The 14,567-nt window shown below is 43.5% G+C and overlaps 1 protein-coding gene across 1 annotated transcript; it reads right to left on the bottom strand.

Annotated features, from left to right (window-relative positions):
* Positions 1-3,219: 3,219 nt before the first annotated feature.
* On the bottom strand, positions 3,220-13,670 carry LOC124681347. Its single transcript, XM_047216279.1, has 28 exons — positions 13,494-13,670; positions 13,174-13,408; positions 12,949-13,082; positions 12,363-12,491; positions 12,137-12,271; positions 11,778-11,961; positions 11,522-11,699; positions 10,675-10,796; positions 10,480-10,571; positions 10,224-10,260; positions 9,982-10,042; positions 9,620-9,768; positions 9,436-9,506; positions 9,179-9,349; positions 9,010-9,078; positions 7,642-7,740; positions 7,469-7,558; positions 7,062-7,137; positions 6,875-6,980; positions 6,709-6,784; positions 6,296-6,475; positions 5,715-5,837; positions 5,537-5,620; positions 5,225-5,409; positions 4,983-5,121; positions 4,836-4,895; positions 4,554-4,658; positions 3,220-3,880 (listed from the first exon to the last, which is right to left on the bottom strand). Exons 1-28 carry the CDS (start codon positions 13,668-13,670, stop codon positions 3,767-3,769), a joined length of 3,381 nt encoding a protein of 1,126 aa, XP_047072235.1. The 3' UTR covers positions 3,220-3,766.
* Positions 13,671-14,567: the final 897 nt, after the last annotated feature.

Genomic DNA, 14,567 nt, shown 5'->3' with positions numbered 1-14,567 from the left:
TCTGCCGACGACTATTTAGTGGGCATCGGTGGAGATGCTCTAATAGCTGACAAAACAAAACATTGGTAGATTGGATTAGCAACGTTCATGGTCTTTCTGGCAGATCGAGCTTACTGTTAGTACTGATGTGGTGCTACATTCCGGTTAGAACCGGTCAGTCATTAGACCGTATTGCTCCTTTTCCATTTCTTCTTTTCGTTTTTTATATCATTCTCATTTTCCCCACCGCGCATCTTTTCGTTGACTAATCCGGCAGGAGCAGGGCGGATCTCATACACTCCTGATGTGGTGGTAACCACTTCTCACAAGTGATGATATTATCACACACTACTATAAACTACCAGGTAGGCATCATACGGAACTAACAGGTAGCATATGGATCTAACATGCAACACTAAATTAACGATGGTAGCCTAGCTACTAGCAAACAGTAGTTCGTTGACATATTACATAGCTACTAGCAAATAGGAGTTCACCACAAGTACCAGTTACATACACATAAAAGTAGTTCATAAAACAAAATGATATGGTTGACAACGGCACATCTTCAGTTCTTCAGATCCTAGTGTTGTCTCTATTAGCCTACATAGTGTCAGTCCACTCCTGTCTCTCGGTCTTCCAAGCCTTGTTATCAGTAACACCGACACCATGGCCAACATCAACATCGTCAGTGCTCACATCATTCTCGTCGGGGGAAGAACTCATCAACAACCCACCATAAGATTTAGTCGTGCAGAATGCAACATGTAAGAACTTGCTTACCTTGGGTGGGGAAAGGATGGAATGGCTTCCGATCAAGGATCTTAAACTTGTTCTTCAGAGCACTGAATGGCCTCTCGTTCGTCACTCTAAGGCTTGATTGTCTGAGAATGAAAAATTCCTTGGCATGTTTAGGGTAGAACCTTACATAGAAATCATTGAGATTGGTACCTTGTTGACATAAAGGGTGGGGAATTCTAGGACGGCAAGCATATCCGGCATTAGCTAGGTACGGGAGTTTGAAGCCATCTAGTCTCTCCAAGCTATCAACAAGAATGGATCCATCATGAGATGATCCTTCCCATAACACATGTGAACTTCATATCAAAGTCGACAGCGGCAAACACATTTTGACTAGTGTAGTGATTTCTTCTCCTGTATGCATGAGCCTCCCTCATTTGCACTCTAACAGTAACATGAGTGCCATCAATCATCCCAACACAATCCTGACATGAATATGAACAAATTATTAAGCCTCACTGCCATACAACCTAGCATTCCACGGGAAGACAAAGTTGCGCACGCTAGTATGGAAAACGCTATAGGGGCACACTTACTAGTATGAGACCTAAATTTAAGCACTTGATTGCTATTATTAGCAGCGCGTCAAAAAAGGGCACGCTACTAGTATGCCCTCACTGGTAGCGCAGGGGAGAAATGCGGACACGAGCACTAAGTGGGCCCCATCCGGACTTGTTTAGAAATTATCAGCAGCGTGCAACCCTGGACGCATGCAACTAGTATGGTTGTATCAGCCGCGTGTGTCAGCACCCACGAGCTGGCAAAATACTATCTTCGAGTAGCACGCGGGCGACGTCATGTGCCACAATATACGCACACATCTAGTATTTGTCTCGCCGGCGTTGCGTGCCTCCGGATGGCTTATAGTCGCGCCCTATTTCTAATTCTTTCCTGATTGATTTTCCTAAGCAAGTAATAAGATCTTTTTTCCTTGCAATCTAAGACATTTGTTTCCTTTGATTGCTTTCCTTTCCTTGCGAAGAAATCTTCTGGTTTTCAATTATTCGAGAACAAAATCTGCTAAGAAATTTCTAAAGAATGAAAATCTACAAATAAACAAAGCCCCATACCAATTGTCAAGGTGCAAGCAAGGAGCAAAAGAAAACAAGAGTAAAATACATGGGAGGTCACTGAACTTGACTCCCTAGTTCACTATGGTCAATGTACTATCAAATACATAAATTATGGTCACCGAATACGCTCAGTGCGGCATCGGAGGTCACTGGAGCATGTACAATTCCGTACTTGTTGACGCAGGTCAACCCCACATGTCAGGCCCAACTGGTGTTTACAGGGACTGTTTTGAAATAATAGAAAAAAATGGCTCAATTGACAACTTAGATAAGGGCTAAACAGAAACAAGGCAACCGTCGGGAGAGCTCCCGGTCAGCGGCAGTGCTTGAGCTCGAGCTCCCCTGCGTGCCCATCGTCGCGGCAGTGCTCGAGCTCGAGCCACATTTGGAGGAGAGGGGACGGCGCGACGGGCGAGGGGGTGGCGTCCGTCCAGCAACGAGCGGCACATCTGCATCTTGAGCGAGCCATGGAGCCATGGAGGAACGGGGCAGGAGAGGAGCTGGAGGAACAAGCAACAACGTTGATAGGTGGTCCCCGACGTGCACGAGCTCCAGCGCAGCGAGATCGAATGGTGACAAGCATGGACTCGACGGCGAGCCTGCCTCGACCGTTGTGGCACTCCGCGCGCCGGTGCCGGGAGAGCCCCCGCGCACCGCCCCTGCCTCGACCGCCCAGGCACTCCGGCCGCCGCTGTCGGGAGGTCCCCCGCGCACCACCCCTGCTCCTGCGTCGACTGTCCCTACCTCGACCACTCGAGCACTCCGAGTGCCGCCGCCGGGAAAGGCTCGACGCTGACCATGGTGCACGCGGGGAATACCCTCTCCCCTACGATGCAGCCCTCCCCTCCCACACATCTGCCCAGCCGATGGCGCCCCGCCCCTGGCTCGCGCTGGTTGTGGCCGTCCCCGACAGCAAGGTCAGAGACCACTAGTGGCAGCCGCCGGCGGGAGACCGAAGGAGGGGATGGCCGAGGTGGTAGGTTGGCGCAAGAAGTGGTTCTTGGCCAGAGCCACGGGCCTTTTTTTCGTTTTCTTTAGATCCTTATTTATTCTCAACTTTGCAGTTTAGCCTTTTTTCTTCTTATTAATTTAATTAGGCAATACCGCAATAGTCCTTGCAGATGGTGGGTGGCTGACATGCATGCAGGCCCAACTTAGTGCCACTTCAGCAAATACAGAGTTGTTCATGCTCAGGTGACCTTCGATGAAAATCTGAGCGTATTCAGTGACCGTAATTTGCGTATTCCATAGTACAGTGACCGTAACGAATCAAGTTGTCAAGTTCTATGACCTCCATGTATTTTACTCAGAAAACAACTAGCACGTCCAATAATGATAAATCTCTAGTGGATGAGGATCAGATCACGAGAGACACAGTAACGACACCAAAATAATTATGTAAATGTACTACATTATTCTTGTTAATAAAATATTTTTTCCTGACCTGACCACAATAATAAGTTAATTGACCTGATGCTCATACTGTACACTTGCACAGGCTCTACAACTTGCAACCTAGACAATCATTCTCAATAATAACTGACGAAAAAAGATGGGTGGACCAAATCAGTCCGCTATCAGCCGCCATAATTTACCGCCTGACCAAGCATGATTGGGGCTTCAAATGCAATCTATTTTCTCCGGATGGTGATGTGCTGCAATCACTACTGGAGCAGGGCAACTGCAGGCCATGTCAGCTGTCTTACCTAAGGCAGAAACGCACGGCCAACATCAAGGCATCAAATCAGTTTTCCATCTCCCTGTTGCTCTCAGTCTGACCGTCCATTGTTGATCTGATTGACTAACACATGCCTACAGTTTCTTTTACTGCAGCAAATCTGCACCCCTATTCCCTCCAATCACCATTGCTTTGTGCTAAGGTTTATGATCTATGTACATGTTCTCAACATTAGCTACATGAAGTAACTTAACGTTGTCTTTTTCCTCGACCCACCATCTCCATAAAGATCGTTCCACTGAATAAGCTCATTCATATTTGTGGAGTCAGAAGATACACTTGCACAAACCTACAAGGATTCGACATGTATAATTAGAAGCATATTTTATCATAATGTTCGAATTTCCTACATCAGGGTTCAAAATCCTGGCCAGGCCAGTTCTACAGGTTACCACTAGCACTGTAGCTACTTGTGAACATGTTTTTTGAGGGGTAGTTTTTGATTGGTTAGAAACTTCAGGTGCACCCTTAATTATACTTCATCAAGCCAGATGATTTGGTTAATTTCAGGGGAAATGTTCTAACAGAAGATACATGGCTGTTTAATTTCCATTTGTTTCTAACACCAATTTGATACATGTTGCCATACTGCTAGGGATGAAATGTTCTAACAGAAGATACATGGCTGTTTCCTTTCCATTTGTTTCTAACACCAATTTGATACATGTTGCCATGCTGCTAGGGATGGCACTATGGCAGTGCCTTGGTTGGCCATTATTATCGATACAACAATGGTTAGTTTTCATTTCATAGAAGGATGCTGCATAGCTTTGAAGATCGTGTGGAATGTGAGTTTTATCATACATGATGCACAGCACATGTCCCACATACTTTTGTTCAGAGTTATTTGCATAAATTTGTATTAAGGAGTAGTGGAAAATGCAGAGTTGTAACTAGCATAATACTAAATCAGATAACTAAAGCACACACAAATATCGCAATAACTAAATCAGATAACTTACCTGTTCATGCGCATGTTTGAAATCGCTTATTCTCAAGGCACGGACATCATTGCTCGAACACGATTGGGGCAATGGTCTCTTTTCTACTTCTGCCAAAGCTTTCTCCTGCAGGTGGAGACGACGACACATAAGAAGTCAATTCATTTCACGTCATGTCATGCTATCATCAATCACTATCAAATATATATAAATGGCCATGTTCCACTAATTTCATTACTAATATTTGCATTAGAACCTAAAGACTACAGAACAAAAAAGAAAGTATAGGGGGACAAAACTAACCTTCTTCTCCTTTTCAAGGATCTCTCTAATAGGAAGATGAGCAGCAGTCACACAAAGATTCTGAAAATAATTGCAAAACAGAACAATCAACACGAGCATTTTAGAACTGGAACACCTTTGGTGTACAACTCATTAATAGTACAATACCTTGAGATCACTGCCTGAGTACCCATCTGTCAAGTTAGCAATGGCTTCCAGTTCTAGATCATCCGCCAAATCTTCTTTGGCCAGTATGACGCTCAGAATTTTCTTTCTATTTGATGCATCGGGCAAATTGACCATCAACCTAGAGAGAACATTTTCCAGAAATTGGTCAATCATAAAATCAAATTTTATTTTTATATACTATGAGAATGAATCCTAATACGAAGGAAAGATCTGATAATCACCTCCTTGGAAGCCTCCGAATAACAGCTTCATCAAGGTCAAATGGCCTATTAGTCGCAGCAAGAACTAATACACGTTCTTTATCTTTTGTTCTTAGACCATCCCAGTTCACCATGAACTCATTTTTCATCTTTCGCATGGCTTCATGTTCTCCAGGGTTCTCACGTCTACCCAACATGCCATCAACCTAAAGAAAAGAAGATGAGCAAGAACAAAAGCTGCACCCTACAGGTTTAACAGGACAATTTTGCACTTATGCACCCCTTCTGTGCAAGCAAATAATCAAAATATTGAATAGTTTCAGTTAAGCTTGCCTCATCAACGAAAATGACGCTTGGAGATATTTTGCTTGCCAGTGAAAACACAGCTTTCACGTACTTCTCTCCTTCGCCAAACCACTGCCACAACAGGCAATTTAGAGGCAATGAAGCAAACACCCCAAATGCAGAAACAACACCGTGGACACCAGCCAATCCTATTAAACGGAAATACCTTTGAGGAGATGCTTGACATTGATATGTTTATGAAGTTCGCACCAGCTTCTGTTGCCACAGCCTTTGCAAGCATTGTCTTTCCAGTACCAGGCGGGCCAAACAGTAATATTCCTTTACATGGCTAGCGCAACAGAAACAACAACAACGGTCAGTTTCTTACCAACTAGCATAGAAAATAAAGATTTCACTGTTTAATAATAAAATCTGCTAAATAAATAGCTATTTTTCGCTATTCAAATCGGTATAATTGCTTTCGTAATGTTCATGTGCTTATTAAACTGGACAGCTCCTAAACGGTAAAAGGCGTAAACTTTAGGGTACGATCAGCTCCAAATGGATGAAGCGCTGGGCTGATATATCAAACTTGCCTCACTTGTTAATTGCAATCCTACAACAGAAGGCTAGAATACATTTGTACTATAGCAGATCTAAAAAGAGCAAAGCAGTTCCTACGGGTTTGGAAGTGGAGTATTTCTTAGTGAAGCATCGGCTACTAGTTCAAATTTGTCGTAAATACCAAAACTTCACAAAGAAATACCAGTTTTCCAAGCTGCCCCTACAGAATAAAATCATGTATACCTTCATAAGTTGTCCTCTTGTAAACAATTCAGGCCTTTGCAAGGGTAGCATCACTAACTCCTTCAGAGTCTCCTTGACACTTTCCAATGCTCCGATGTCCTCAAATGTAACTCCTATTTCGTCTGGAGGGATGACATCGGCGAGGAGCCTCTTTTCAAATTCGTTTTCCGTAGAAATATCCTGGCATTATTAGAAAGAAGCATATAAGTTTTACCCATTTAACAGTTTCATATTAAGTGCAACACTGTAGCATACTCAGTGCTCCAAAAGCACTAATATTTTCTTTCCAGCTACTTAAGTTGAAATAATCATGTAGGAATGTAACTCTACAATTGAGCTGGATATATTAAATAGCAGTTCAAAGCAGTAAAGAATTATGAATAAAATAGATACATTAAATAAAATCATATCACCTTAAGTGACTTCCTTCTGTTGCTGCTCTTAGGGCCAGATTGGATACTTTCCAACATATCAACTCCATGCTTAAGGCTGCAACAATATAAAGTAAGAATGATTATTGATGTGCGAATAAAAAAATTATAGTCAACTTGGTTGAGAACTAAACATTAGATGAGAAACCTTTCACTAGATAGAGGAAAATGCAAATCAATTGATGGGTCTGGGTTTGTAGGTGTGAAGTGCTTTAGTTGATGGCTCAAAGCAAAACCAACTATTGTATCAATACCTGAAAATAAATACAATGAACTAATCATAACAATGGACAAAATTGGAATATAGCAGGAACATGAACGGAGATGCTACTCACAATCGTTTGTAAGGATACGATCTTTGACACATACTGTCTCAACATCAGTGCATTCCAAGCAAAGTCGCGTTAGAAACTGAAAGTTAATTGCATAAGGGTATTAACAAAAGCAAGAAAAATCTAATTAAGAATAAGAAAATAACTTCGAGAGACTGGCAAAGTCCATGAAATAACCAAACTGGAGTAGCATTATAGCAAAATCCTTCTTTATCCTATTAAAACATACCCATTTTCTTAACTCTGGGTAGATGTTAAGGAGAAGTCACATTTTCTCTAGTTAATGATAGAACTTCTGAATTTTTACATGCTTTACACAAATCTACATATGACTAACAACATAAATAAGCTGCAACATCTACCCAAAGCTACATGCTTAAATAAAAAATGCTTTTAAAATGGCAACTTACAGAGCGTATTTTTGAAGTGTTCTCATTTGCTTTAAGAATTTCAACATCCTGATCTAACATCTGGTTCCACCGTGAAAGCTCAACTTCATCCTGTAACATATTTTTCAGATGTTAAGATGTCAGAAGGGACTACATTAATAAATTAATCTTGCATATTAACTCTAGTAACATACTTGTGGTGGCTGGATCGTCACTTTATTGGGGAAAATCTTCGCCAGATGTCTCATCGCCTTTGACATTTCTTTGTTTTTATCATTTCCCCGATCCAAGTCCTGCATTTCCTTGTGTCAGTTTGTAACACCAATGTGGTGGAAAATGAAGTCTTCTGAATATAACATGCACACCACTAGTTTTAACAATAGAAGTCAAATGAAAAAAAAGGAAAAAATAAGAGAGAACGGAACATAAACCTCTATTCCTAAATGCATGATGACTTCATACAAAATTGCCACATTACTGTTGCTAACAATATTGGAGCCACAAGTGTGCGAAAAGCATGATGCTAGGGCCACATGAATAATAAGGTGTGGCAGCTGTGGCTAGGAACCTAAGGGCATGAGCAATGGTGGCATACACAACTAGTTGCTCCATGTAAAAAAGTTGTCAGAAGCAATATGGTGAATTTTATCTCTCCAATGGAAGCTACAACTTTAGTTAGAAAAAAGAGAGAAGGGACCCCACAAATATGACACTATGTATCTCTTTCTCTCTCCAAAAAGCATGCTTTTAAGGCTTAAGATCCCACTTCCTGAAGAGGAGGCTGCCTCCTCATCCGAACCTACTTTGGACCACCCGAACCTAGGTAAAGGTGTGAGGCAGTACCTCTAGGGCAGTGCATTGGGCATGCCCTAACAAATACCTAAGGAAGTTTGCACAGAGTGTCAAACTGTGGCTGGGAACCAAAGGCCACTATACCCCTCTGACCCTCTTCATTGGTCTACTTATTACTCTCAGGATCGTGTGTGCCGCTGCGAGTTTATCCTACACCAACAAATGTGGTGGAAATAGTGATAGAGGGTACTAGGGAGGCGCCATGCATGCACCGGCAACAAATCAGATCTCCAAGCATCTGCCCACTGTGCATCGTCACGGAACACAACCCAGGAGTCCAGTTGTACTGTGCATTAGTTTTGGCAAGATTTAGCTGTTGGATTTGTGATGTTATGAAACCTACGTGGAACTGTCAAGTGGGTGAACCCAAGAGTCCACTTGTAAGGTACTTTTAGTAAATTCCAAACTTGGTGTCAAATTTGTGATGTTATGAAACCATTGTGTGAGACTGTAAGCCATGTTTATTAATTGTCAAGTGTGCAAATCAACAGAAAAATGCTCTGGACTGCCACTGCCAAGTGACATGAAAAGTTGATGTGAGGTCACCGCATGGCATGCACTTAGGATATAGTGATAAAAAACATAATGATATGAAGCCCACATATACCCGACAAAACAAATACCCAGAAGAAAAACATGATCTTCAACACAATAGTATCTACTATATGTCATAAATATAAGCAGTAATATTTGGTACAATTAAAAGATACCTGCAGTGCAAGGTCAAGTATTGCTTGGCTGTATGGGAATTTCGAAAGGAAGAGAGATCCAGCATTGGCCTGCATGTAGTAGTATCTCTGTTAGCTATAGGCTATAAGTGACAAGTTAACCATGCAAAAGATTTCGTCAATTACAATAGCCAAACTTCACAAATAGTACCTTTTCTTTGCGACTGTCAGGCTGGATATGAGAACCAACAATAAAAACACCTTCTGGAAAATGATCGAGCTTGCTCTTCAGACCATAATAGGAATCATTATTCCCACATATTTTTTCTGTGTCCTTCAGAAACAGGATTATAGGACCATGTTGTATTTCTTCAGAGAGAAACTGTGGAATATGCACAGTTATTAGTATAAGAAAAGCAAAATTAGCATTGATGCAGATCATAGATAGAAACTCAAAGATAAACAGACCTGATTAATCACATCAAATGGGTGCTTGGATCTATTTTCCCACCCTGGAGTGTCGAGGCATAAGGAATCAACTGAAATGGAAGTAGATAATAAGTGAACTGCATTTCTGCAATAACCATAAATAATAAGCACAAGTAACATCGTTGTCATTTCTTCAGAACACATGAAGACACCAAGGACAAACCTGAACAAAATAAGCCATGATCAACTTCGCAATTGCCTCCAAGATCAATACCACCTGGAATTTGTTCATCAAACCTTACCCCAACCTTTGATGATCTATTTTCTTCAAAAGGTAGGCATATTTCACCTAGTGAGCCAAATTCTGGAGGGCTACAGATCAAAATAACAACCATTAGAAATCTGTGTGCTTCCTGCCTTCCTGCAGACGAGCTGGTAACGTCTTTCCAAATCGGAAATCCACCCTCTTATTTCATTTATTGAACCAAAAAAATCAAACATTTTTTTAAACAAAATAGCCTGCCATATGATTGCAAATAGTTGTGGGAATATGAAATAGAACCCATCTTAAAGGATGACTCGTACCAATTTCCGTCAAGGATAATGCTTGCTGGCAGTAATGAACCGATGTACCTCACTCTATCACCTGAACAGGACATCAGAATATCAATAAGATGCAGTAAAATGCAATACCAAAAAAAAAAATTGAACCATGTGTGGGTGCTTGCTTGGCGAGATGGTGGACATTATACTCGATAGTACTGCTCAGCCATAAACTTCGCAACAGAATAAGATGAAGGCCTATCACAAAATATGAATGTTCTTACCTTTTTTGTATGACTCTGATTCTTTGGAAGTTCGCCCCTGAAACAAGAAATACATGTTTTGAGTTTCTCAATTAGTTGAACATATTACACTAGCAACAAAAATACCAAGTGCTCCTATAGTGTAAAATCACATAAATCTTTTTTTGCGCAAAAACAGACTAGATGAGTGAACCATTTATATTGATAGGATGATAAGATATAGAGAACAAACAGTAATGTCAAAAAAAACAAGTGTGGATGATTGCTAGAAGCTTACACCCAATAGCATTGAAGAATCTACAGTGAGCAACCTAGCACCAAAATGTTTTGCAAGTGCCTTCACCAGATATTGTTGGCAGATTTCAGTTCCTGTAGAAGATAGGTCGCGGACCATGACGTAAATATATAGATCGTTCAAAAATTAGCAAAGCTACAATACAATACCAAGCTTTCACCAAGTGCACAGTAATACCTGCCGGACCAGAGAGCAATGCTCGCTGACTAAGAGAAGATATATGTTTGGTGAACTTGATATAGTCTTTGCGTTGTAAATGCAAATATGCTGTAGACAGGAGAGCACATTTGGTATCCTCACTACAAGAACAATGAGTTTATCATTATCAGCACACTTACCTATGGGACAAGATGAAACCAAAACACTACATCTGTGGTCGCAAACAAAAGATCATCATAACGATTATCCAGAAATCCTAGTTGATTACACAAATTAGTAACTACACATAGAAACATACAACTTCCTAGAGGGAATAGCAACAGCGTATGCTGAACAGACAAACACATACAAGCTTCTAGTGGTCATGCAGAACAGATAGATTCATCATAAAGATTATCCAGAAATCCTAGTTGATTACACAAATTAGTAACTACACATAGAAACATACAACTTCCTAGAGGGAATAGCAACAGCGTATGCTGAACAGACAAGCATAATATCAAGCTTCCAGAATGACAATGCACAGAGACAATAGATTTACCAACTACATACACCATGGGACACTGCTTAACTATGGGACAAGATGAAACCAAAACACTACATCTGAGGTCGCAAACAGAAGATCATCATAACGATTATCCAGAAATCCTAGTTGATTACACAAATTAGAAACTACACATAGAAACATACAACTTCTAGAGGGAATAGCTGCAGCTTATGCTGAACAGACAAGCACATTATCAGGCTTTCAGAGTTACAATGCACAAAGACCATAGATTTACCAACTACATACACCAAGGACAGACCTGTATCGCATCTATCAACTAGGTCTATTTACACTAACAAGAGATCATAAGGATTTTACCTTAGATAGTATGGACAACTATCAAATGACTCAGATATGTCATTAGCATCACATGTTGCGTTCTTTAGATCCTCCTTTGATAGTAGAGACCGGGCAGACAGAGTATCTTCTTCAGAGTTAGACCGATCATCCATTGTTTTATAGAAACTACTAAATAGATCAGGATCTGCTGATGATCCTGCACCAATGATTTACCTTAGCATCCTTTTTATACCACAATAAAGCGCAAACTCAGAATAAAACGCATCAGTCTCACCAATAGGCATCAAGGGAGCCAGAGGAGGTCGGCTTTTACCAAAGTAAAAGGATGGTAATTTGGGTCCTTTCGACAAATGATCCTGAATGTCTTTGATAAGTGAATGTTGCCCCTGATTAATACTACCGCAAGCAGATGAAAACGCTGAAGGCGCTGATTTATCCTGCGGATGTTGCTGAAATATCTATCATCACATTAAGGACTTTCAACAGCAAAAAACCATTTGTCAAAACATTGCTTACTACTTCACATTACATGTAACTGAAGTCTAGTACAATCAAACATGTTCATCAGTGCATCCTCAAACAGAACCAGCAATGCATCTGCAAAATGTAGCAGTAGGCAATAGAAAAGGATACGTAAGCGCGCCTGCTCGCAGGTGAACTGAAGACGATTTCATCCCCTCCATTCAAGGTAACTTTAGCATTTTTGTCCAAAACCTTGCCGTTTACGCGAACAACTCTGGGCTCATGGATTTCAAGCAGAGCACCTCGCTAGTACCAAAAAGTTGAACACAGAAAAGGAGGTAAATAAGAGGTAAAGCCAAGCGCATAACACAGGAAGTACTGAAGTTATCCAAAATACCTTGGTAGCATGCTTCAGCCTACAAACAAGTGGGCTAGTAGTCGTAGCGGATAGCTCGCCCAGTCTCAAATCGTAGTGTGATCCGTAGCCGACAGTAAAATAGGAGGAATGAATAGGAAGGGAAGGTTCCTGCACAAAACAGAGATAGATGCAGTAAGCTAAATGAGGAGCTTACATACAGTATGTGATGAATTCATTAGGTACTTTCATAGTAGTTGCTTTTAATCAAAATAACGAAGTTGAAATGTTTAGCCAGCTGAACTTGAAGAATAGACTTGAATCATATGGGTGAGGTAGCAATGTAGAAATACAAACTTCATTATTCGCCGGAGTAAGAAAAGAGTGTTTGCCACAACAAGCTGTTGTGAGGGAAGGGGAGGTTTAACAGTAAGTGTGATGAACAATTAGCATGCTGTTGTTGGTGATGGTGGCGCAAAAGCGTTCCTGATTGTAACTGATTATCCAGTCTAGGGCATAGAGAAACGAAGCTCGGCTGGCGTTCTCATGTAAAGCAAACTAAGATTTCTGATGGTAGCGGGAAATTGGATTTGGAGAAAGTAGAAAGAGCATGAGGAAGAAGCCGCACCGAGGCGTACTGGGAGATAAGCCTGCACCAGGGCTCCTGGCGCCTACCGGCGACCGCGCCCTGTCGTTTATCCTTGACCCTCTTCAGCCCCGCCGGCAAGTCGGTATCGGCGGCGGCACGCTTGTGCCCTGCCCCTGCGCAAGCGGAGGAAAACTCATCAGTCATCAGAACCCAAGGCTTGGAGACGGACGTTGCCAAGGCGGGAGAAGTAGGCGAGGGTGGTACCGTCGGAATTTGTGACGGCCTCCCCGGTCCTGAGGAAGGCCTCGAGCCTGTCCATGGCGCCTGTGAGCGCGTGCAGGCCGGCGGTGTCGGGCGGCGCGACGGGCGAGCCCCCGGCGACGGCCTCCTCAGAGGCAGCCGCCTCGGCCTCGCCCCCGTCCGCGGCTGGGGCGGTCACCCCCGCCGCCGCCGCCTTGGTGGCGCCGTCGTGCTCCTCCTCCTCCTCCACCGCTGCGACCTGCGAGCAACGACAACAGCGACACGGTCAGACAGATCGAGGCGGGCGGAAACCGGGGGCGGCGCATGCAGGGGGAGATCCGTACCTTGGCGCGCTTGCCGCGGCCGCCCGACGACTGCGTCTGCGCCTCCGCCTCGGCCGGCTGGGCCCCCGGCGCCGCCTGCTGGTCCTGCGAGGGCGGCGGCGAGGAGGCCTTGCCCTCCTGCTCGTCGTCCGCCGCCGGGCGCTTGGCCGCGGCGGCGCTCCGCCTGGTGTCGACCATCCGGATCGGCGGTGGCACGCGCGAGGAGAGGGGGGAGACGGAAGGGGAGACGAAAGCAAGGAAGGAACCAAAAACGTTGTGCGTTGTTGCGTCGCGGAGAGGGGAGGGGGGAGAGAAAAGGGATGGATTAGCGGGCGATTAAATATACTAATCGACGGGGACGGCGCCGCGGCGACCACCACCAATGATGCGGCAAGCGGCGCGACAGGTTAGACTGTGCTGTCGAGGGCCGGCGCGCGATTACGGTGTATCCTCAGGGGGCTAGGCGCGTTTTATTTCGGTGAGTTTGTGTGGTGGACGGGTGGTGAGTTGGAGTCGGAGAGGGATCAGTGGGGAGGCGTTACGGCGCCAGCATTGCGTGCGGGGTTACTGGGCCTGGCCGTGAGGGGGTTTAACGTTAAAACGGGAAAGGCGTGGGATTCCTTCGATTTTGAGGGGCTCTCGCTCGTTTCGGCAGCAACTCTGCTTGCCTGCCGACTCTCCGTTTCGGGACGTTGACCCTCGCCGGGCAGGGCACACTGTGGAGTGGGGACTTGGACTTGGTGGGGTCGTCGTCTCTCTCTTTCTTTTTTTTTCCTCTTCTGGGATGCGACTTGGAATTGCTAGTCACTTCATCCGTAAACTTTTGTCGGGAAAAACGGTTTATTTTTTAATTAGCCACAAATGTCATACTCCAGAACAAGTAGGTACGTTTCTGCTTTGGAGGGTGGCTGAGGTTTTGTGGACACCAAGTTCGCCTTTGCCACGCTAGCAACTCGTGTGTGCTGCTAGGCGGCATGTCAGATCGGTTTCAAGGTCTTCTAGCTATATGAATGTTCTATTTCGCACATGCCAATTTGGTTTATTGATTTTTCTACAGATTTTACTAATTACTCCGCGCCTTTGAGCACGCCCCGA

Source organism: Lolium rigidum, unplaced genomic scaffold, assembly GCF_022539505.1.
Source record: "Lolium rigidum isolate FL_2022 unplaced genomic scaffold, APGP_CSIRO_Lrig_0.1 contig_39879_1, whole genome shotgun sequence".
In the NCBI taxonomy this organism is placed as follows: Eukaryota; Viridiplantae; Streptophyta; class Magnoliopsida; order Poales; family Poaceae; genus Lolium; species Lolium rigidum.
This window is presented reverse-complemented; position numbering and strand designations above follow the sequence as displayed.

Bases quoted from the DNA above. Each gene is read 5' to 3' on its own strand.
- LOC124681347 (XM_047216279.1), bottom strand. From the start codon at position 13,670: ATGGTCGACACCAGGCGGAGCGCCGCCGCGGCCAAGCGCCCGGCGGCG. The intron at 10,572-10,674 runs GTATTACTGTGC...TATCTTCTACAG, and splicing joins ATTGCTCTCTGGTCCGGCAG to GAACTGAAATCTGCCAACAA. The intron at 7,741-9,009 runs GTATCTTTTAAT...AAGGAAATGCAG, and splicing joins TACTTGACCTTGCACTGCAG to GACTTGGATCGGGGAAATGA.